General features: G+C 40.8%; 2 protein-coding genes across 4 annotated transcripts; one reads left to right on the top strand and one right to left on the bottom strand.

Moving 5' to 3' along the window:
- Positions 1-297: 297 nt before the first annotated feature.
- On the bottom strand, positions 298-3,478 carry LOC120031956 (vesicle transport protein GOT1B-like). 2 transcript variants are annotated; one of them, XM_038977821.1, is made up of 5 exons: positions 3,335-3,478; positions 2,819-2,910; positions 2,336-2,514; positions 2,023-2,104; positions 298-1,206 (listed from the first exon to the last, which is right to left on the bottom strand). In XM_038977821.1, the coding sequence occupies exons 1-5, from the start codon at positions 3,357-3,359 to the stop codon at positions 1,168-1,170; spliced, it is 417 nt and encodes a 138-aa protein (XP_038833749.1). In that variant the 5' UTR covers positions 3,360-3,478; the 3' UTR covers positions 298-1,167. The 2 variants fall into 2 exon arrangements, with proteins under 2 accessions (XP_038833749.1, XP_038833750.1); XM_038977822.1 differs by lacking the exon at positions 298-1,206 and adding an exon at positions 1,229-1,578.
- Positions 3,479-4,237: 759 nt separating this feature from the next.
- LOC120031896 (ATP-dependent DNA helicase Q1-like) lies at positions 4,238-24,687 on the top strand. 2 transcript variants are annotated; one of them, XM_038977723.1, is made up of 15 exons: positions 4,238-4,325; positions 7,711-7,777; positions 8,400-8,597; positions 16,902-17,081; positions 17,909-18,015; positions 18,125-18,323; positions 18,617-18,783; positions 18,962-19,043; positions 19,157-19,423; positions 19,673-19,811; positions 19,917-20,008; positions 20,183-20,399; positions 20,715-20,844; positions 21,895-22,014; positions 23,473-24,687. In XM_038977723.1, the coding sequence occupies exons 2-14, from the start codon at positions 7,762-7,764 to the stop codon at positions 21,985-21,987; spliced, it is 1,887 nt and encodes a 628-aa protein (XP_038833651.1). In that variant the 5' UTR covers positions 4,238-4,325; positions 7,711-7,761; the 3' UTR covers positions 21,988-22,014; positions 23,473-24,687. The 2 variants fall into 2 exon arrangements, with proteins under 2 accessions (XP_038833651.1, XP_038833652.1); XM_038977724.1 differs by lacking the exons at positions 4,238-4,325; positions 7,711-7,777; positions 8,400-8,597 and adding an exon at positions 10,938-11,326.
- The last annotated feature ends 205 nt before the right edge of the window (positions 24,688-24,892 follow it).

The raw sequence follows: 24,892 nt of genomic DNA, 5'->3' as shown, positions 1-24,892 counted from the left end.
AAATTTGAGAGAAATACGATTTGTGTGTGTATAGGAACATTTCTGGGATCTTTTATTTCAGCTCATGAAACATGGGACCAATACTTTACATGTTGCATTCATATTTTTGTTTAGTATATTTGCAATTTCTCACAATCAAAACAATGAATGACAGACAACGGCACAAGGCACGTTTTTTTAAAGTGTAATTACAAAAGTGTCAGACAAAACATTGTAAAACCATTGTCATATCCCATTAGCCATTCCATTCAGTACCCTCCATTACTATAGTTAACATTGATAAAATTCCAACTCAAATGTTGCTCTTGAAATATATATTTTTTTAATTCTACAGAGCTTCCTCAACCAGTCATACACAGAAACGACAGAAAAATAAGGGGAAAATATGCAACTGCCAGATCTGGTAATCATAACAGGCGTGAGAGAAAAGGAAAGTAAAGCTATTTTCTTCCACATGACTCAAGTCTCAGTCCAGTATGAGAAAGCACAGGCACCATAAGTAGGACCAGGAGTCTTTCCAATACCTGACCAGGAAACCACCTTTAAATATGGCTTTGAGTTTTCCCTGGTCTGGTCATATGGTCAGGAAATCCTAACATGGTCTAAGACCTGTTTGTGCCATCTCACTAACCCCTAGTTCATTTTTGGCAAGACAGCACTAGGAAAACCCCCTGGCCCATCTACAATGTAACAATAAGACCAGCTCTCCTCCACCACACCTCTTCTGAGGTTGTCCAGAGGCGATGACACGGTGAGTTTGTCTGTACATTCAATAGCAGAGTAAGAGCGCCAAAATGGACACTGGTTCTCTTCAGTCCGGTAGAGGGACTCTCCTCCTCGTGGGGAGTACTCCAGTAGAGGAGAGCAGCATTCAACAACATGTAAAACATTCTGGGGTAGCCATCGTAACCAACTCCAGATTCATTAGTAACAGTTGCCCGTAGCAACCAGGACTGGTACGGACCTTAAAATTGCAGAATCAAGATACAAAAAAGCGGACTGTTTTCCCTTTAAATGGGAAGAGGTCTTAATATACAAAGTCTCATGAAAATTACCTAGCTAACTGTTGGAGGTAAGCAATTGACCAATGGGGGTTATGTGGCTTTATGAGAACTACTGTATCATAAATATAATAGATTGTTTTTCTCCATAAACAAAAAGTCACTGTTATACCATGGTGTTGCTCTCTCCCACTTTGTCCACGAACTGAAAGAGAGAGAGAAAATAAACAAATTTAAGGCAACAGTCTACCGTCCCCTTTGCAAAGTAGAGCAAAAATAGATGACATATACAAGCTTGACTAAAACGTTTAGTGCATAGTTGTACATGGGAAATTAAATGTTTGCTTGACCTGACTGATTGAGTAGACTATTCAAAATGGCGTGTAGGATAAATGCTGTTGCTGGTGTCCTAGTATAAATTATTTTCAATACCAATGGTTCCCTACTCTGGTCAGGCATAAGGCAACATTACAGTATAACAATAATTATAAACAGATGTGAATCATGCTCACATGCAAGGGAAAATCTGCAGTGACTGACCAAGACAGCGGATTGTCCTCAGAGTTAATTATGAAGGCTTTAAAAGAGACAGAGACACATTCTCCTCAAAACAAGTGACTTCACGAACATACACCGCATTACACACACACACACACACACACACACACACACACACACACACACACACACACACACACACACACACACACACTTATATGATAGAAGATTGAGTGACACAGTATGAGACACTACAGCCTTCCAGAACCAATGTCAGAGACCAATTGGACCCTGTGTTGTCTTTAGTGTAACCACCTCAGCCCACCCAGCACCCACTGCATTGTAGCTCCTGTTCCCATACTCTTCCTCACACAGTGGTGTAGTGGAGGGTAAACGCAAGTGTAAACAGTTCACTCACCGGGAAAAATGCATTGAAACTATTGGAGCGTTTCTTTTCTCACCGTGACCAGCAATCAGATTTTACCCAGCTATTTTTTTTTTACCACTACATCTCTGAACTCACCCCACTGATGAATGGGAGGTTTAGCAGGGAGCCCAGGAAGGGTATCCTTCTGATGAAGCCTACTGCCGCTGGGAAGAAACCCCTGGAGAAGATAAAGAGAGAGAGTTAGTTGACAACAGCAAGCACATGATGACGGACTACGGATCTTTACACGCAGCAAGCCCTTGCATAAAATGAGGGCTGCACTCAACAGGGGGTGGGGGCGAGACAGTTGACAGGACAAACAAAGATTTCCTTGGCTTGTTTTCCTCAAGACTGCATCTTATTCGAAAGATAAACTTAGCAAACAGCCTGGGGCCTGTACTTTACCCACCTGAATAAAAGGAAAAATCCATAGACCTCCAGGACCACTCCCACAATGGGCCAGCCAATAAGAACGATCAACACTCCACCCAGGAAGAAGCTAGTTGCCTTCATCTTGTGTTTCTGGAAGAAGAACCGGAACGTCCTCTCCAGACCGATCACAAACGACAGGCCAGCCACAAAGAGGATCTATAGCGAGATAGAAGGGACAGGGAACAGACAATGTCAATGTTTGTTGACAATGACAGAGTACTTCACAGTTAAACCCTACAACTCCCCACTACTCTATAAGGTGGTGATTGTGCTCAGTTGAGAGAGTCAGAAAGGCAAGGAGGGCTCTGCAGCTGTGTTTTTCTCAGTGTCACTCAGAGATAACGGAATTGCATTTCAGAACAATGTTCCAATAAATATAGCAACACGTAAGCCTCGTGTATGTAGCTGCAGAAGGTAGACAAATATATGAACTGTGGATGGTGATGATGAAATCACTCACATTTCCTATGGCAAGGAGGGCTTTATCAAAAAACAGAATCATTCCAAAGAGGAGGAAAAACACGCCGAAGCCTGTTAGTCCCATTCCGATCTCTGCAAGAAAGAGGAATCACATTATTTAAAGTATCCAAGCACACTAACGTTAATACTTTTGAATCACAGGAGACTGCTGAGGGGAGGACAACTCATAATAATGGCCGGAACGGAGCGAATGGAATCGCATCCAACCATTCCACTGCCTATCCTCCCGTACTTTCAATTGAAATCCTCCCTCCCTAACTGGCCATCTGGTTCAGAATGAATATGTCATTAATTAGCTAGCTAACGTTAGCTGTCAATGGTCACTCTATCTAGCAAACAAATACGATTCAGAAAGCTACATATTTCTAGCTGTTTTCCTCACATAAGAGAATAGCGCATTAGTAATGTAGCTGAGAGGATAGCTTGCTAATGTTAGTTAGAGAGCTGGAACAAGTTGGCAAGCAACAACCGTCTGATAAAATAGAAATCGCCTTACTCTGTGAGTCCGTTAGAGAGATCATTTTGACAATGAATCAACAGCTTGTAAAATATAAAAGTTGACACTGTTAATTGTATTTTACTAAAATACAAGTTCAAGTGCTGCCACTGTAGCACTAGCCACGTCTTCCGGAAACACGCCTTCTTGGTTTCATCAAAAATATAATTCTTCCGGACAAAATCCGGGTTGCATTCAACATTCTAAAGGGTTGTATAAAAACGTTGAGGAAAAAAAATAAGGAGAGCACTTATCTGCTGAATATAACTCGGTAGTTGCTGGAAAATAAACAATGCAATAAACAATGCCACTTAATATAATGTATATGTATATACTGTACTCTATATCATCTACTGCATCTTGCCATCTTTATGTAATACATGTATCACTAGCCACTTTAAACTATGTCACTTTTATGTTTACATACCCTACATTACTCATCTCATATGTATATACTGTACTCGATACCATCTACTGCATCTTGCCTATTCTGTACCATCACTTATTCATATATCTTTATGTACATATTCTTTATCCCTTTACACTTGTGTGTATAAGGTAGTAGTTGTGGAACTGTTAGGTTAGATTACTCGTTGGTTATTGCTGCATTGTCAGAACTAGAAGCACAAGCATTTCGCTACACTCGCATTAACATCTGCTAACCATGTGTATGTGACAAATAACATTTGATTTGATTTGATTTGAAAATATATTCCCTGCCTACATACACGTCAATTTTCCGGATGGAAAATGTTTTCAGGTTGTATTGTATTGTAAAAATAAAGGTAAAATAAAAATACAACATTTATTCAGCATTGATTGCAGTTGGTTTGTTGAATGTACCCCATACCGCCGAGAAAGTGAAACAACAGCAATCTGATTGGTCTGCCCAACAAAATCACCCGCGCGAGCTGTCTAGCAACCGTCAAGAAAAAAGGGAGCGCAAATATTCAGTGCAAACTCGAGAAGTGAGGCGAGTAAATTTTTGATGGTGAGTTTTGCTTTGTTCTTTCAACATCCTCTTTCCCTCATTTTCCATAATTTCGTTCCACATGTTAGTTTCATTAATGGCTAGCCAAATATGTAGCTGTCAAAAAGTTGAAGTATAATTTGCTAGCAAGTCAGCTACAGGTTGGCTAACATTAACATTAGGCTGTTTGGTGGAGCAGGTTGCTTATTCCCGATCGAGGCTGGATAACGTACTGCTAGGGTGGTTGATCATTGGCAATCTATTTATCTAACTATCATTGGCTAGCAATCTAATGTGGTGAAGAAAAAGTTAAGAAAAATGGTAAAGCCACATGGAGGAAGGGTGGGGGCTTTCCCGGTTCACACATGTCCGTTACTTTACACAATAAATGTTTACATTCCGGCCTGCTTGCCAAAAGCTCAAGGAAACAGCTTGTTCGTGTATGGATAGATTCAAAGTGTATTTTATGCATTCAGTTTATAATATATGGCCAATATACCACGGCTAAGGGCTGTGTCCTAGCACTCCGCGTTGCGTCGTGGATAAGAACAGCCCTTAGGTGGTATATTGGCCACATACCACTCCCTCGGGATTTATTTCTTAATTAACCAAGGATATATTATAAACTGAATGCATAAAATACACTTTGAATCTATCCATACACGAACAAGCTGTTTCCTTGAGCTTTTGGCAAGCAGGCCGGAATGTAAACATTTATTGTGTAAAGTAACGGACATGTGTGAACCGGGAAAGCCCCCACCCTTCCTCCATGTGGCTTTACCATTTTTCTTAACTTTTTCTTCACCACATTAGATTGCTAGCCAATGATAGTTAGATAAATAGATTGCATATTCAACAATGCACATTATACCATGGCATTGTTGAATACTTGTTTCTGATTGGCTTGAAGGGCATTCTAGAGCGTGCATTATTTCCCTAAAAATGGACAGTATAATTGCACTGTAGAATTCATTGCCAATAGTTCATTCTTTACATGTTTAATGTTTGAGCTGCTTTTGAAAGCAATAGTCGAATTGAAAACATTATTGGCATTGTTGAATATGATTTTCATAATGGCAAGCTAGGAATGATGGTTTGGTTAGCTAAACTAGCAGTTCTACTCTGCTAGCATGTCGTGAAACACACCTTCCATCTCATCCATCTCATTATTTTCCATAGAACGCATAGCTCCTCGTTGATTATCCCTTACATATCCAATGTTGAGGGAGAAAGATTGTGTAAGCAATGTTTTACATGTTATTTACAGAGCCTTCAGAAAGTATGCACACCCCTTGACTTTTTCCACATTTTATTGTCTTACAAGGTGAGATTAAAATTGATTTTAATTGTAATTTTTTTTGTCAAAGTGGAAGAAAAATTCTAACATTTGTAATAAATAAATATATAAATAAAGTATTCAACCCACTGAGTCAATATTAGACTCACCTTTGGCAGCGATTACAGATAAATCTTTCTGGGTAAGTCTCTAGAGCGTTGTACACCTGTATTGTACAATATTTCCACATGATTATTTTTAAAATATCTTCAAGTTCTGTCAAGTTGATTGTTGGACATTGGTAGACAGCCAATTTCAATTCTTGCCATAGATTTTCAAGCCAATTTGTAAAAACTGACTAGGCCACTCAGGAACATTCAATGTCGTCTTAGTAAGCAACTCCAGTGTAGATTTGTCCTTGTGTTTGAGGTCATTGTTTTGCTGAAAGGTGAATTTGTTTCCCAGTGTCAGTTAGAAAGCAGGATTTTGCCTGTGCTTAGCTCTATTCCGTTAAATTTTTTATCTTAAACTCCCTAGTCCTTGCTGACGACAAGCATACCCATAACATTCAGCCACCACCGTGCTTGAAAATATGGAGAGTGCTACTCAGTGATGTGTTGTGTTGAATTTGCCCCAAACATAACACTTTGTATTCAGGACATAAAGTTCATTTCTTTGCCACATTTTATGCATAAGGCATTATTGTGCCTTATTGCAAACAGGATGCATGTTTTGGAATATATTTATTTATTTTCAGTGTTGTTGATCCATCCTCAGTTTTTTCCTATCAAAACCATTCAACTCTATTTTATATCTCAATTTCTTTTCTTCTCAAACTTCTGTGCGATTCTCGTAAAAAATATAAAATGTTTTCTCGAAATAAGCATTGTTGTACTATTAAAGGTCAAATACACTGCATTTCAAACAGTCAGCAATAATCTAATGAATTCAGGGCTTGTGAAATTATATCTAGACTAAATATAAGCCTTCCACAACCATAAAACCCACAAATAATTTAATTATTTTATAAAAATATTTTAATAACCTGCGTTATTTTTTTTTTTAATAATCACTGATCTGGCTTTCAAGTATGTCTATGAAAATGCCCTTTTTTGTTACAAATTTAACTAGTATCATGCACAATGCACATTCACTGATAATGACTAACTTCTTGTAGTAGGCATTAGGCACTAGACAATTAACACAGGTCTCATCAACAATATCTCAAGCCCACGTGCTAGTGATTAGCCAGCTAATCTTTAGACAACTTTGATCTAGTTGCTAGCTAACAAAGTTGAACAGTTGAATTGTTATGAACACACCCTTCTGTCTGTCTCCAACTGTTTGAAAAGCATGTCCACTTTGTTCAGATGTTGAAATCAAGTGGCCTACTTTATTTCTCAGAATGAGAATGAGTTGCCAAGTACTTATTTAATTGTGTTTTATTCTTATTGCACATTTATAAATCACACACTAGACAGCTAGTATAATAACAGCCCTTTGGCAAAAATGCTGCTAGCGGTAAGTGGTACCCCTATGCCGCATGGACAAACTTGAGCATTCATTTTCCAGAAGCCATGTTCATTGACACTCTCGTTTTAGTAGTCTGCTCTGCGCGCAGTTTGAGTAGTTGAGACAACTTTTCTAACGATAAACTTTTTAACTTATCTATTACAGTAAAATAATGTCTCAATGTGTTTTGGTGTCCATATGACCGATTCTGCTGGACCAAACCTCAAATGCAAATAGTGAGTTGAAACCCCCTGTCAGAGAGGAAGATGTGATCTCTCAACTTTGTTGGCTTGAGAGGAAGGGGGAGGGGCTTGGTATGTGTGTAAATCATAGCGGAAGAGATGAAGCGAGAGGTTTCACTTTTGATTAAGTCTGTCCATAAATAAGGCCAATGTGCTTCTATGGGCTTATTTTGGATCTAAACTTGTCGCCTGCCTTCCCACCTTTGGGACAACGACTCCTATTGTTAGGGCATAGGCCAGTGACACACAATCTCAGTTTAATCCATTTTAAATTTTGGCTGCCTGTAACCCAACAAGGGGTAGGAATTCTTTCTGAAGGCACTATATCTTGCAGGCTACATTGCATAACACTGCCATTTCCCCCCTCATTCAACAGAGTGATTAAAGTCTGCAAGGTGGTTGATTGTGTTGTAGATTTGCCTTGGAAATGGACAGTACCAAAGGTAAGTGAATGTGATCTCACATTTCTATTCCCCTTTCTTAAAAGTATGGTACCAAACCCATAGAGAAACATTGACTGTGAAATAGACTGATGTGTGTCTGACATCATTAGCGCCCTACCTGTGAAACACAGGTCGTTAGTGACTTGGAAGTGTCAGACCTGACAGTCTCCTCGTATAGGATCACATGCGATTGGTCCCAGAGGAAAGCTAACCAGGGCAGATTGTGCCAAACTTTGAAATGGATATCATATAATAATTTATATTAGGCCCTGGCCAACATGTGTTTATCTACAAGGATTTAGCACAGCATTTAAAAGAGAAGAACTTTGGAGTGAGCTTGCTGTTTTCAATTTCTGATTCATGGTACCACTATTGTCTTTGTGCATATGTGTTCAATGCATATTCTAGATTATTTCTATGTAGGGCCTAGATACCGTAGAGAGCTTTGATTACAGGAAAAAGTCATTAAAAGATAAAATAGTTATTAACCTAATGTTCTCCTCCCTACCAGAGGGGCATGTGTGTTACATGAATGCTCCATCGTAAGTAGTAGATACCATAGAGCACGTTGAATACAGAAAATAATGATGGTTTTATTTTTTGTTAATATTCTCCTCCCCAGACGTGCAGGCAGAGCTGGACTCTGTGGAGGCCAAGCTGGAGGTGGTGGAGCTGCAGATAGCTGAGCTGCTGAAGAAGCAGGCTAGCCTGACCTCCAAGAAGAAACAGCTGCTCGGCAGGCTGGAAGAGCCATGTGACTCCACCCAGCCCTCTGGACCTGCAATGACCAAGCAGGAACTGCTGCGCTATGAGAAGGATGGTACGGTAGAGGCTACAATGTATAGGATGTGGCACATATGTACAATATACACGGAGTGTACAGAACATTAAGAACACCTTCCTAATATTGAGTTGCACTTCCCTTTGCCCTCAGAACAGCCTCAAATCGTCAGGGCATGGACTCTGCAAGGTGTCGAAAGCGTTCAACAGGGATGCTGGCCCATGTTGACTCCAATGCTTCCCACAGTTGTCAAGTTTTCATGATGTGCTTTGGGTGGTGGACCATTCTTGATACACACAGGAAACTGTTGAGTGTGAAAAACCCAGCAGCGTTGCAGTTCTTGACACACTCAAAACCGGTGCGCCTGGCATCTACTATCATACTCCAATCAGAGGCACTTAAATAGTTTGTCTTGCCCATTCAACCTCTGAATGGCGCACATACACAATCGATGTCTCAATTGTCTCAAGGCTTAAAAATCCTTCTTTAACCTGTCTCCTCCCCTTCATGTACTCTAATTTGAAGTTGATTAAATAATTGACCTCAATAAGGGATGATGGCTTTCACCTGTATTCACCTGGTCAGTCTATGTTAAGGATGCAAATTTCGGTCAATTTTGCTGCCGATTAACTGACCCTTATTAACCGGTCAACCAACGGCAAAAAAAAATGAGGTGACCAACAGAAAATACTATCAGAGATCTGATTATAATATAATACAATATAGGCAGGCGACAAGCATAGGTCCAAAATAAGCCCATAGAAAAGCATTGGACATATTTTGGCGAGAGTGAAACCTCTCGCTTCGCCTCTTCCTCTTAGGTTGGAGTCATTAAAACTTGTTTTTCAACCACTCCACAAATTTTGTTTACAGACAGATTATTTCACTTATAATTCACTGTATCACAATTCCAATGGGTCAGAAGTTTACATACACTAAGTTGACTGTGCCTTTAAACAGCTTGGAAAATTCCAGAAAATGATGTCATGGCTTTAGAAGCTTCTGATAGGCTAATTGACATCATTTGAGTCAATTGGAGATGTACCTGTGGATGTATTTCAAGGCCTACCTTCAAACTCAGTGCCTCTTTGCTTGACATCATGGGGAAATCAAAAGAAATCAGCCAAGACCTCAGAAAAATAATTGTAGACCTCCACAAGTCTGGTTCATCCTTGGGAGCAATTTCCAAATGCCTGAAGATACCACGTTCATCTGTACAAACAATAGTACGCAAGTATAAACACCATGGGACCACGCAGCCGCCATACCACTCAGGAAGGAGATGCCTTCTGTCTCTTAGAGATTAACATACTTTGGTGCGAAAAGTGCAAATCAATCCCACAACAACAGCAAAGGACCTTGTGAAGATGCTGGAGGAAACAATTACAAAAGTATCTATATCCACAGTAAAACGAGTCCTATATCAACATAACCTGAAAGGCCGCTCAGCAAGGAAGAAGCCACTGCTCCAAAACCGCCATAAAAAAGCCCGACTACGGTTTGCAACTGCACATGTGGACAAAGATCGTACTTTTTGGAGAAATGTCCTCTGGTCTGATGAAACAAAAATAGAAGTGTTTGGTCATAATGACCATCGTTATGTTTGGAGGAAAAAGGGGGAGGCTTGCAAGCCAAAGAACACCATCCCAACCATGAAGCACGGGGGTGGCAGCATCATGTTGTGGGGGTGCTTTGCTGCAGGAGGGACTGGTGCTCTTCACAAAATAGATGTCATCATGAGGAATGACAATTATGTGGATATATTGAAGCAACATCTCAAGACATCAGCCAGGAAGTTAAAGCTTGGTCGCAAATGGGTCTTCCAAATGGACATTGACCCCAAGCATACTTCCAAAGTTGTGGCAAAATGGCTTAAGGACAACAAAGTCAAGGTATTGGAGTGGCCATCATAAAGCCCTGACCTCAACCCTCTAGAAAATGTGTGTGCATAACTGAACAAGCATGTGCGAGCAAGGAGGCCTACAAACCCGACTCAGTTACACCAGCTCTGTCAGGAGGAATGGGCCAAAATTCACCCAACTTATTGTGGGAAGCTTGTGGAAGGCTACCCAAAGCGTTTGACCCAAGTGAAACAATTTAAAGGCAATGCTACCAAATACGAACTGAGTGTATGTAAACTTCTGACCCACTGGGAATGTGATGAAAGAAATAAAAGCTGAAATAAATCACTCTCTACTATTATTCTCACATTTCACATTCTTCAAATAAAGTGGTGAACCTAACTGACCTAGGACAGGGAATTTTTACTAGGATTAAATGTCAGGAATTGTGAAAAATTGAGTTTAAATGTATTTGGCTAAGGTGCATGTAAACTTCCGACTTCAACTGTACAAGGACCCAACATTGTTCATTACGAGTTAATGGAAACATGCAACAATGGCAGGCTATCGTCTTACAGTCAAAAGGCTATAACCTATTATTGAACATGCGACTCCTGTCATGAAACAGCTAATAAAGCATTTTGCCCAAATGCATTTAGCGGAAAACAAAGTTCTAAAGTGCGCACCTAATGCGAGCAGTGCCATATGTGACCTTTTCCTTTAGAAAGCGTCTAATAGCAACTACTATGATGGATTGCTAATATGTCTAGGATTGTGCCTTTGGCTTCTGGACAACGAAATAAAGTTCATATGAAAACCAATAGAACAGGAGAGAAATCCTGGTTAATGGCATGAGGAAGTCATTATAAAATAATTGCCTCCACGTTTCTATGGATGGATATTTTTGCAAGGCTACTTTGAAGTAGGGTAAGACACGCCTCATTATTTCAAGTAATTTAAAACGTTCAGGTTTCAAACAATTATACTGCCTCAAGCAAACATTAAAGTGGTGGGTGACGCGCTGATAGTCAACGGTTTGCAGGTTATATATATAGCCTATGCATCCAAATGGCGAATGGGAGGTGCGCTTTACGAGGTGAGATAGAGAAATAAAAATAGCTCCTTTTTTAATCGTGGTCACCAAAATGTACACCCAATTTGTTGCGCAATGACTGGGTTTACAAAAGCAGGTTTCACTCCAGTAACCTACAGGCTTTTTGAGGAGCTATTCTCGCGTTGTCTGACAGGTGGTAGGCTAATCCGCTCTTCAAATTGGCTCTGTAGGCTGTGCGCGCGGGATAAATAAATGCATGACGACTAACAAAAATACACACGCGCCAATTTAATTCCACAAAATAAATTATGCTAATTAACCTATAGACGGAGAAGCATGATGGTCAAATGTATTTTCAGCTAACCGATTAACAGTTAACCTTAACAACCCTAGTCTATGTCATGGAAAGAGCAGGTGTTCCTAATGTTTTGTATAGTGTGTGTTCGTGTGTGTGTACAGTAGCAGTGAAAAGTTGACACACCTACTCATTCCAGGGTTTTTCTTTATTTTTACTATTTTCTACATTGTAGAATAATAGTGAAGACATCAAAACTATGAAATAACATATATGGAATCATGTAGTAACCAGAAAAAGTGTTAAACAAATCAAATATTTTATATTTGAGATTCTTCAAAGTAGCCAGCCTTTGCCTTGATGACAGATTTGCACACGCTTGGCATTCTCTCAAATAGCTTCATGAGGTAGTCACCTGGAATGCATTTCAATTAACAGGTGTGCCTTGTGGAATTTCCTTTCTTCTTAATGTGTTTGAGCCAATCAGTTGTGTTGTGACAAGGTAGGGGTGGTGAACAGAAGATATTTGGTAAAAGACCAAGTTCATATTATGGCAAGAACAGCTCAAATAAGCAAAGAGAAACAACAGTCCATCATTACTTTAAGATATGAAGGTCAGTCAATAAGGAACATTAAGAACTTTTAAAGTTTCTTCAAGTGCAGTCGCAAAGAACATCAAGCGCTATGATAAAACTGGCTGAGGACTGCCACAGGAAAAGAAGACCCAGAGTTACCTCTGCTGCAGAGGATAAATTCATTAGAGTTAACTGTACCTCAGATTGCAGCCCAAATAAATGCTTGACAGAGTTCAAATAACAGACACATCATCTGTTCAGAGGAGACTGCATGAATCAGGCCTTCATGGTCAAATTGCTGCAAAGAAACCACAATTAAAGGACACCATTAATAAGAAGAATTGCTTGGACCAAGAAACACGAGCAACGGACATTAGATCGGTGGAAATCTGTCCTTTGGTCTGATGAGTCCAAATTCTAGGTTTTTGGTTTCAACCGCCGTATCTTTGTGAGACGCAGAGTAGGTGAACGGATGATCTCTGCATGTGTGGTTCCCACTGTGAAGCCTGGAGGAGGAGGTGTGATGGGGCTTTACTGGTGACACTGTGATTTATTTAGAATTCAAGGCACACTTAACCAGCATGGTTACCACAGAATTCTGTAGCGATACGCCATCCCATCTGGTTTGCGCTTAGTGGGACTGTCATTTGTTTTTCAACAGGAAAATGACCCAAAACACACCTCCAGGCTGTGTAAGGGCTATTTGACCAAGAAAGAGAGTGGGGATGGAGTGCTGCATCAGATGACCTGGCCTCCACAATTACCCGACTTCAACCCAATTGAGATGGTTTGGGATGAGTTTGAATGCAGAGTGAAGGAAAAGCAGCCAACAAGTGCTCAGCATATGTGGGAACTCTTTCAAGACTGTTGGAAAAGCGGTCCAGGTGAAGCTGTTTGCGAGAATGCCAATAGTGTGCAAAGCTGTCATCAAGGCAAAGGGTGGCTACTTTGAAGAATTTCAAATATAAAATATATTTTGATTTGTTTAACACTTTTTTTTGTTTTCTACAGTCGTGGCCAAAAGTTTTGAGGATGACAAATATTAATTTCCACAAAGTTTACTGCTTCAGTGTCTTTAGATATTTTTGTCCTATGTTACACTGAAGTATAATTACAAGCATTTCATAAGTGTCAAAGGCTTTTATTGACAATTACATGAAGTTGATGCAAAGAGTCAATATTTGCAGTGTTGACCCTTCTTTTTCAAGACCTCTGCAATCCGCCCTGGCATGTTGTCAATTAACTTCTGAGCCACATCCTGACTGATGGGAGCCCATTGTTGCATAATCAATGCTTGGAGTTTGTCAGAATTTGTGGGTTTTTGTTTGTCTACCCGCCTCTTGAGGATTGACCACAAGTTCTCAATGGGATTACGGTCTGGGGAGTTTCCTGGCCATGGACCCAAAATATCAATGTTTTGTTCCCCGAGCCACTTAGTTATCACTTTTGCCTTATGGCAAGGTGCTCCATCATGCTGGAAAAGGCATTGTTCGTCACCAAACTGTTCCTGGATGGTTGGGAGAAGTTGCTCTCGGAGGATGTGTTGGTACCATTCTTTATTCATGGCTGTGTTCTTAGGCAAAATTGTGAGTGAGCCCACTCCCTTGGCTGAGAAGCAACCCCACACATGAATGGTCTCAGGATGCGTTACTGTTGGCATGACACAGGACTGATGGTAGTGCTCACCTTGTCTTCTCCGGACAAGCTTTTTTCCGGATGCCCCAAACAATCGGGAAGGGGATTCATCAGAGAAAATGACTTTACCCCAGACCTCAGCAGTCCAATCCCTGTACCTTTTGCAGAATATCAGTCTGTCCCTGATGTTTTTCCTGGAGAGAAGTGGCTATTTTGCTGCCCTTCTTGACACCAGGCCATCCTCCAAAAGTCTTCGCCTCACTGTGCGTACAGATGCACTCACACCTGCCTGCTGCCATTCCTGAGCAAGCTCTGTACTGGTGGTGCCCTGAATCAACTTTAGGAGACTGTCCTGGCGCTTGCTGGACTTTTTTGGGCGCCCTGAAGCCTTCTTCACAAGAATTGAACCGCTCTCCTTGAAGTTCTTGATTATCCGATAAATGGTTGATTTAGGTGCAATCTTACTGGCAGAAATATCCTTGCCTGTGAAGCCCTTTTTGTGCAAAGCAATGATGACGGCACGTGTTTCCTTGCAGGTAACCATGGCTGACAGAGGAAGAACAATTATTCCAAGCACCACCCTCCTTTTGAAGCTTCCAGTCTGTCATTCGAACTCAATCAGCATGACAGAGTGATCTCCAGCCTTGTCCTCGTGAACACTCACACCTGTGTTAACCTCTCTGGGATATTCGGGACGCTAGCTTCCCACCTCAGCAACAGCCAGTGAAATTGCAGGGCGCCAAATTCAAAACAACAGAAATCCCATAATTAAAATTCCTCAAACATACAACTATTTTACACCATTTTAAAGATAAACTTGTTGTAAATCCAGCCACAATGTCCGATTTCAAAAAGGCATTACGACGAAAGCACACCAAACGATTATGTTAGGTCAGTACCTAGTCACAGAAAAACACAGCCATTTTTCCAGCCAAAGAGAGGAGTCACAAAAAGCAGAAATAGAGATAAAATTAATCACTAACCTTTGATGATCTTCATCAGATGACACTCATAGGACTTCATGTTACACAATACATGAATGTTTTGTTCGATAAAGTTCATATTTATATCCCAAAATCTCAGTTTACACGTTATGTTCAGTAGTTCCAAAACATCCGGTGATTTTGCAGAGAGCCACATCAATTTACAGAAATACTCATAATAAACATTGCTAAAAGATACAAGTGTTATGCATGGTATTTTAGATCCACTTCTCCTTAATGCAACCGCTGTCTCAGATTTCAAAAAAGCTTTACCGAAAAAGCACACCATGCAATAATCTGAGTACAGCGCTCAGACAACAAAACAAGCCATACAGATATCCGCCATGTTGTGGAGTCAACAGAAGTCAGAAATAGCATTATAAATATTCACTTACCTTTGATGATCTTCATCAGAATGCACTCCCAGGAATCCCAGTTCCACAATAAATGTTTGATTTGTTCGATAAAGTCCAAATACCTCCTTTTTGTTTGCGTGTTTAGTACACAATCCAAACTCACGGGCAAGTCCAGGTGAAAGATCAGACGAAAAGTCATATTACAGTTCGTAGAAACATGTCAAATGAAGTATAGAATCAATCTTTAGGATGTTTTTAACATAAATCTTCAATATTGTTTAAATCGGAGAATTCCTTTGTCTGTAGAAATGCGATGGAGCGCAGCTAACTCTCACGTGAGCGTGCGTGATCAGCTCATGCCAGACCCCTGACTCAAATCTTATTCCCTCATCCTTCACAGTAGAAGCATCAAACAAGGTTCTAAAGACTGTTGACATCTAGTGGAAGCCGTAGGAAGTGCAATATGACCCCATAGACACTGTATATTCGATAGGCAATGACTACAAAAAACTACAAACCTCAGATTTCCCACTTCCTGGTTGGATTTTTTCTCAGGTTTTTGCCTGCCATACGAGTTCTGTTATACTCACAGACATCATTCAAACAGTTTTAGAAACGTCAGTGTTTTCAAATCTACTAATTATATGCATATTCTAGCTTTTAGGACTGAGTAGCAGGCAGTTTACTCTGGGCACCTTTTTATCCAAGCTACTCAATACTGCCCCCCAGTCCCAAAGAAGTTAACGAGAGAATCACTGACATGTCAGCTGGTCCTTTTGTGGCAGGGCTGAAATGCAGTGGATTTTTTTGGGGGTGGGATTCAGTTCATTTGCATGGCAAAGAGGGACTTTGCAATTAATTGCAATTCATCTGATCACTCTTCATAACATTCTGGAGTATATGCAAATTGCCATCATATAACTTTTAAAATTAATATTTGTGTCATTCTCAAAACTTTTGGCCACGGCTGTACATGACTCCATATGTGTTATTTCATAGTTTTTATGTATTCACTATCATTCTACAATGTTTGTTAAATGAATTGAGAAGCACAACCACACTGCTGTGTGTGTAATATGTTCCAGACCTGGGTTCATATACTATTTCAAATATCTCAATTACTTTCACATACATTTCTAAGGAAGTACTCAGATTTGTATTTATTTGAAAAGACAAGTAGTTGAATATTGGTATGTATTTGCCAATGCTCATACACTGACTCAAATACACTCCCATACATTTAACCCAGGTATTTTGAAAAAAGTATTTGAAAATACTTTCAAATAGTAGGCTAATTATAGGAAATTAAAATACATCCAATAGAAGTAGTTGATTCGGGCCACATTATTTGAAAATACTCAAATACATATTTTAAATAACTAATAATCTAATACACATGTATTTTAACTCTGCCTATCTTTTTGGATGTAACCATATCAGATATATCTTTCCAGGAGCTGAATTGCGCAGTTCAATTTAAAGCAAAAATAAATATGTAGATTGTGTCTAAAGTGCTATTTTATTAGGTGGTCTACAATCTTGAAGGCTGAATATATTGCTGTACTGTATTTTGACATGCTTGAATATTTTCTTTCCAAACCTAGATTTCTCGTGGTCAACAAAGCTGAAGCAGAATCTGAAGGATGTGTTCCAGCTCTCTAAGTTCCGTCCTCTCCAGCTGAAGGCCATCAACCTTAGTATGTCTGGTAAAGACCTCTTCCTAGTGATGCCGACTGGACGAGGGAAAAGCCTCTGCTATCAGCTACCTGCAGTCTGCTCTGAGGGTAAGGGGAGAACGCGCACACACACATACACAAAATGCATGCAAACATACATGCATTACACACACACACACCAGGTGCATATACTGAAAACACTAATGTTGCAGTTCATTGAATAATTGTGTGTGCTGTGCAAACACGTACTGCAGACATGGCTCTAAATTAACATGTTTCATTGGTAGCTCTGGTGCTCCCAATTTAAGAAAGTTAGGAGCACCACATGAAATTTAGGAGCACCAGAAAATAAGATTTAAAAAAAATTAATTGTGATATAGCCTATATTGGACCTATATGAACTTGACTTACATTTGAACCACATGTTATGCCTTAGAAACTAATATGTAACACTGTAAAGACATGAGTTTATAAAGGTTAAAATGTTAATACGAATACCTGTCATTGAAATTTCAAAGTAATTTGTGGAATATTAGGTTTCTACATTGTGTAAAAGCACTATTTTCCTATTGAGATGCATTACGTTTAAAATGATATACTATCTTTAAGAACGTCAGGTTTGTGATGACATGCAGGAGCTCTGTCATTCATTCATTGCTCTCCTGAAAAAGCTGTCCATTTTTCTTTCTGTGCCCCCAAATGTTTGGATATACTGGTAAAGTTACCAGGATGTTAGCTAGCTAGCCAATTAGTTAACATGACTGAACAAAGTTTAAAAAGGCGCACTGTGCTACAAAAATAAAACCTGGTCGCACAGCAAAATATTTGGTCACGTGCGAATAAATTAGTCGCACTTTAGAGCCCGGACTGCAGATGGTTGCAGCCATTACTCAATGCAGTGTTTTTTTTTTTTACGTGTGTTTGTGTGCTGCCAGGTTTCACTCTGGTAGTAACTCCTCTAGTTTCTCTGATGGAGGATCAGCTCATGTACTTAAAGTCCATCGACGTTGAAGCCGTCTCTCTCAACGCATCCAGCAGTAAGGTAATGACCAACACAAACACTTTCTACATAGTGTTGATACTTTGCTGGTATTGATTATGATTCTAGCTGTAGGATTCGTGTTTGATTTGACTTCTGCTCTGCACCTCAGGAACATGCTAAAATGGTCCTAGCTGAGATGACGGACACCAAAGCGCCTTTCAAGCTGCTGTATGTGACTCCGGAGAAGATCGCGAAGAGCAAGCTGCTGATGTCGAGGCTGGAGAAGGCCTACAATGCAGGCAGGCTTAGCCGTATTGCTGTGGACGAGGTGCACTGCTGCAGCCAGTGGGGACATGACTTCAGACCTGGTGAGAGACCATGCAACTGTACTGTATATGGACTACTTACTTTTTATTAGTCTCCTTACTTTGTTTTGGAAGGTAAAGGGCTAGTCAAACAAATCACTCAAAGTAGAATTCTAATAACTCTGCTTTACGTTACAATAGCCAAACAAGATATCACCATATAATTAAACAGAACACTTCAATGTATCTCTATGAATACCACTTAGAATGCAGGCCCAATAGATTGCTTCATTCTAAGGTGTATGCTGTGAGCTTTGTGTCGGGCTGATAGCCAACTACCCTTCCTCTTCCGCCAGACTACAAGCTCCTGGGGATCCTGAAGAGGCAATTCCCAAAGGTTCCGTTGCTAGGGCTGACGGCCACGGCAACCAGCAGTGTTCTAAAGGACTGTCAGAAGATCCTGTGTGTCCCTGAGCCAATCACACTCACCGCCTCCTTCAACCGCACCAACCTCTACTACGAGGTGGGCGTCATGGCAACTATACACACTTGGCCGCCACCTGCTTGGCAAACACCTGTTGATGTTCTTTTGACCTTTAAAAATACACACACTTGTGTTACTAAAGGGGATGCTTGTTAGATTCCCGCTGTATCTCTGCACAGAAGTATTTGAGGATCTGTACTGTTTTTGTGTTTCTCAGGTACGCCTTAAAGATTCGAACAGTGATGATTCAATCAGTGACATCTCCACACTGATCAAGGAGCGATATAAGGACCAGTCAGGTACTTTGAAAGGAAAAACAAAGGATAGGTCAAAATTCAGTTTGTCCCATTTTCGAAACCATCAGCAGCTTGTTATCCAGACTTTTGAGGTATTATGCTTCTGCTTTTGGCAGGGATAGTGTACGTGTTTTCCCAGAAGGATGCAGAGACGGTGTCAGCAGACCTACAGAAGAAAGGCCTCAACGCATCTCCATACCACGCTAACATGAATCCAGAGGACAAGTCACAGGTTCATCGCAAATGGGCCACCAACAAGATCCAGGTGGTGGTAGCTACTGTGGCGTTCGGGATGGGGATCGACAAGGCTGACGTCAGATTTGTCATCCATCACACCATCAGCAAGTCCATAGAGAACTACTATCAGGAGAGCGGACGAGCAGGTAGACAACTCTTTTCTCCCCACTCAAAAATGTGATAATTTAGGAACAACACCTGATACCTTGACCTCAGAAAATGACGAATACTATTCTACATTTCAAATATTTTTTTCCCCCCTCTGATTTTCCAATTGCGCTTCTACTTCAACCGCAGCCATGGGAGTAGCCAGTTTGTTTTTAAACTCTTTTCCTCTTAAAACTCTTCACTTATTTTCCCTTATCTTTACCATGGTTCTCTCTCCGTTCCTCCAGGCAGAGACGATAAGCCGGCTGACTGCATTGTGTACTTTGGCTTCAACGACATCTTCAGGATCAGCACCATGGTTGTCATGGAGAACGTAGGACAACAGAAGCTGCTGACCATGGTCGACTACTGTCAGAATGTAGACAGGTACTGAGCTGGACCAATAACAACGCTCTCATTGACAATTTCAGTTGTTTAGATATCTGTGTGAGGATCAAGAGTACAGTACGTGAGTATCTCTATTGTTTTAAGGTGTCGGCGCTCAGTGATCGCTGTTCACTTTGATGAGGTTTGGAAAGATGAAGGATGCAACGAGATGTGTGACGTCTGTCGCCATGGCAATGGTATGTATACAATATAGTGAACATACCACTTTTCAAATCCAACGTACATGGCGTGCTAGGGCCGTAGGAGTAGATTTGGAATTGGGCATATGAGTTACACTCCCATCGAATGGAAAGATCTGCCATCATTTATGTTGAGTCTTCATTACCTAAGATGCCTATGTTTCTATCCAGACTACATCACGGTGGACATCACGCAGCATGCTAAAGATCTGGTCCAGATTGTGGAGCTGGCGGGCTCTCTGGATGAGAAACTGACCCCCCTGAAGGTGACCGAGACGTGGATGGGGAAGGGTCCGGCCAAACGCAGGAAGATGATCCAGACCACCACCCTGTCTCGCCTGGAGGTGGAGGCCATCATCACAAGCCTACTGCTGCAGGGCTACCTCAGGTACTGACTGACTTAACTTGAAACCCTGTACCAGTTCAATATGCTTACTGCTACAGGGATACCTCAGGTAGGCCTACGACCTTCAGCACACAATAGGAAAAACTTTTGCGACAAAAATTGTTTTGACTTCAGGCTGTACCTCTCTAAGGAACACATCCTTACATCAGGTACTGACTAAGGACAAATAGGGTTGTCAAAAGAGTGGCGTCTGGAGAGAATTGTGAGGTCACAATGGACTTGTACTACTGCACAGCTGGTTGCTTTTAGAATGTTGATCTTTGTTTGATCCCCTTTTTTCCCCCCTCTTCTCCACAGTGAAGACTTCAGTTTCACTCCGTACACCACCTACTTCTACCTGAAGCTGGGTCGTAAGGCACCACTGCTGAAGAACCAGAGTCACTCCATCACCATGAAGATGAGGAGGACAGGCCTGGACGCCAACACGGTCAGTACTACACAGCAAACGGTACAGGAATCATTCAGACAGGAAGCCTTTGGGTGCATCTCAAGAGACTGAAGTGGCCTCCATCTGCACGGAATCGATATGATAAATGACTACCCGGTAATAGCTTTTTTTGGTTGTCATTTTTTTCTAGTCCGTGCAGACTAAGGATAGGAAGCCACTTTTGTCTGAAAATACATACAGTACATCATGTCTCATCTTTTCTGCTTATCACATTTTTTCTATTTCTCCTTCTGCACTTCTGACTGAAATATTTCAGTGTAACGTGTAATTATTTCCCTGTACTTTACTCAACTTGTTTTCTCACCGTCTCAATCCTCATCTTCTTGTATGTCTTTGCCCCATCTTCTCTCTGCCCTTTCAATCTGTTTAGTCTTCTCTGTATACCTCCTATTGTTTACTTGTTTACTTACCTGCAGGTAAGTGAACTACGTTGCCAGTTTCTTTTCCTTTCAGGCCAGCGGATGAAGGATCTAGATTTTTTTCCCAGCATTTTGATTGATTGAATAATACAATCACCAACAAAATCTGAGCGTTTTCCCTTTTATCAATGTTAATTATTATTTTAAAGATTGAGTAGAATCATTCTTACCACTGTCACCCTTGATTGTCATTAGCACACTTACTGTAAACAAAACAGATATCCCTAATCACTGTACCGGTATATGTAAATCACTGTAGTTCTAATGCTATAGGTTTTCTAAACAATGTAGTGTTGCGTAGTACCAGACAGGCGCCAATATCAGCGCTCCAAGTGTAGTACAACACCTGTGGTTTTGGGTGTTGCTGAGATCTAGGCCTACTTATTTAATCCATGTTGATATTTGCTAAAGGTGACCAAGGTGCCGGTAATGGCTGATCACAATCAATCCTAACACCTTGATATGGGAATGATTCATGTTTCTGGTTCTCCCATGTCAATTCTAAAACCCTTCTCTTACGTTATTACCCACACCTAGCTTAGATGAATGAGTGACTGAATGTGTGTATGTGAGAGACAGATAGGTTAAAGCTGTTGTTGATGACCTACAGGTAAAAGTGTCCCAGGTAAAGACCAAAGGAAAGAGATCTGGTGTCAATGCTGCAAACTCCCCTGTCACCAAGAAAGTCAAGAAAGACCTCTAGTGCCCCCCTGAAGAGACCAAAGAAAAAGTACAGTTCCCTGATTCTCTATTCAACCCACTGCATCTATGGCATGACACTGTCTGGGCAACCATGTGTATGTCAATCAGGTTAAAGACAAATCTGTAACGTTGGGCCCTGAATGATATCCTTACAGAATGCATAATTATTCATAAAATAATAGAATATGCATGATGTCATACAGTACCGTTCAAAAGTTTGGACCTACCTACTTATTCCAGGGTTTTTCTTTTTTTTTACATTGTAGAATAATAGTGAAGACATAAACTATGAAATACATATGGAATCATGTAGTAACCAAAAAGGTGCCAAACAAATATGAGATTCTTTAAAGTAGCCACCCTTTGCCTTGATGACAGCTTTGTACACTCTTGGCATTCTCTCAACCAGCTTCATGAGGTAGTCACCCGGGAATGCATTTCAATTAACAGGTGTGCCTGTGGAATTTCTTTCCTTAATGACGGGAAAATGTCAAGAACTTTGAAAGTTTTTTCAAGTGCAGTCGCAAAAATCATCAAGCTCTATTATGAAACAGACATCTCCATATCAACTTTTCAGAGGAGATTGCGTGAATCAGGCCTTTGCTGCAAAGAAACCACTACTAAAGGACACCAATAAGAAGACTTGCTTGGGCCAAGAAAAATGAACAATGGACATTAGACTGGTGGAAATCTGTCCTTTTGGTCTGATGAGTCCACATTTGAGATTTTTGGTTCCATCCGCCACGTCTTTGTGAGACGCAGAGTGGGTGAACGGATGATCTCTGCATGTGTGCTTCCCACGTGAAGCATGGAGGAGGTGTGATGGTGCTTTGCTGGTGATACCGTCAGTGACTTATTTAGAATTCAAGGCACACTTAACCAGTATGGCTACCACAGCATTCTGCAGCGATATGCCATCCCATCTGGGTTGCGCTTATTTGTTTTTCAACAGGACAATGACACAAAACACAGTCCAAGACTGTTGAAAAAGCATTCCTCATGAAGCTGGCTGAGAAAATGCCAAGAGTGTGCAAAGCTGTCATCAAGGCAAAGGGTGGCTACAAAATATAATTTGATTTGTTTAACACTTTTTTGGTTACTACATGATTCCATATGTGATATTTCATAGTTTGACTTCACTATTAATGTAGAAAATGGTCAAAATAAAGAAAAACCCTTGAATGAGTAGGTGTGTCCAAACCTTTGACTGGTACTGTATTTCTGTAAACACTCATAACCATTGTTACAGCTTTCATGGTTTGTGTCCTAACTCAGTCCTGTGTGTATGTCCTGTCAATGTCTACACACATGGCTATAGATTCATTATGGAGCATGCTTTCACTAACTCGCGCTATGCCACACTAACATTGGGGTTCACTAACATGGTTCTGTATAACATGCCAAATCCCAAATCAACCATCTTCGATTTAGGATTGGTTCTTCAGTAAAGTCAGGGGTCACTGACACTTCCTGTTGTCTCCCATAGGAGGACCAATTAGCTGCTGGAGTTAAAGAGGTGGTGGTGACCTCCCAGTCTCCTCCTCCCGTTGCCCCCAACGACAGCAGCACTCCCCCTCCCAGACACAACGAACTGATCAAGATGGATAAAGAGCAGCAGAATCTGGCCAGGAAACAAGACAAGAACCATGACCAGACAGAATGTCAAACAGGGTACGACCAGAATGACCCTGCTGCTGCCCAGCCCACTGCCATTGAAGTAGACGTAGAGATCAATATTATAGAGAAAGTTAATGACAGCGAATCCCCACTACCACCATTAAAACTAAATCCAAAACCTAAATCAACAACCCCTCAAAAGAAGCGAAGGAAACCCTGTACTGCTGCGGTCCCAGTGCCTTCAGAAGGTGCAGTTACAGACTCTGACCACCGGAGGCCAGCATTGGTCAACTCTCCCTCCCAGGTCTCCATCATCTCTGAGGCTGCAGTGGAGGAGCTCTGTGACCTGAGGAACTACTACAGCAAACAGCTGAGGCGGATAAACTACATTTCCCATGAGTACTTGCAGAATCAGGGGTGCTCAGATCCAGGAGTGCTGGCCTGTATCAGAGAGCCACTAAAGAGCCTGCGCCTACCCCGTGGCTCAACCATCGCCCGGACAGCACGCAACCTGTGGACCAGAGTCAGCTCCAGAAGGAAACTCATCCAAAGATGAACCTTGACCCTACATGGGACAGTTAACATTCAGATGTGGACAATACTGTATCTCTCTCTTTCACGTCTCACGTTGCCAGACCTAGAGCCCTGGGGCAGACGAGTCTACTTTTTTTCTGTACCACTTGATGTTCTATTTTTCTGTATTGGCTTTCACAGAGAATATCCCCATCCAAGTTAGTTTGTAATATTTTACAGTTGGATCAATACCACTGTTAGCCTAAGATGAAGAGCTGTTTTTGTTGACATTTCAATATTTTACTTTGGATAAACTAACTCACATGAACTGAAAGGTTTTTTGAACTGAAGAATGTTTTCACAATGTATGATGTCACTTTTTTTTTACTTTTTTTATTCGAGTATACCCTTATCTAACAGCCACAATGTGCACGCTAGTGAATTTGATTCACTCTAATACGTTTTATAATACTGCACTGCAGCTTTGGAATAAGAAGGTCCATTCACATTTGAGGAACACAGTATATATCTTTAGCTATCATTAATAAAAATCTTGATTTTAAAATGTAAATGTTTCATGTGACCATTTCAATTTTAATCTTTTGGTTGTAAAGTTTGATGGTTTTGATATCCATTCATCATGATCCATTACACCTCATTGCACAACAAGCTGCTTAATACTAATATAGAAATATACTTTTCTTCAAACATGTATACAACTTTGTGTAAAAGAAACGGTCTACAAATGTTGAATTACCCACAATTCTCTAAAAACA

The sequence above is a fragment of the Salvelinus namaycush genome, chromosome 38 (assembly GCF_016432855.1).
Source record: "Salvelinus namaycush isolate Seneca chromosome 38, SaNama_1.0, whole genome shotgun sequence".
NCBI classification, from domain to species: Eukaryota; Metazoa; Chordata; class Actinopteri; order Salmoniformes; family Salmonidae; genus Salvelinus; species Salvelinus namaycush.
Note: the sequence above shows the minus strand (reverse complement) of the source record. Positions and strands in the feature narration are given on the sequence as shown.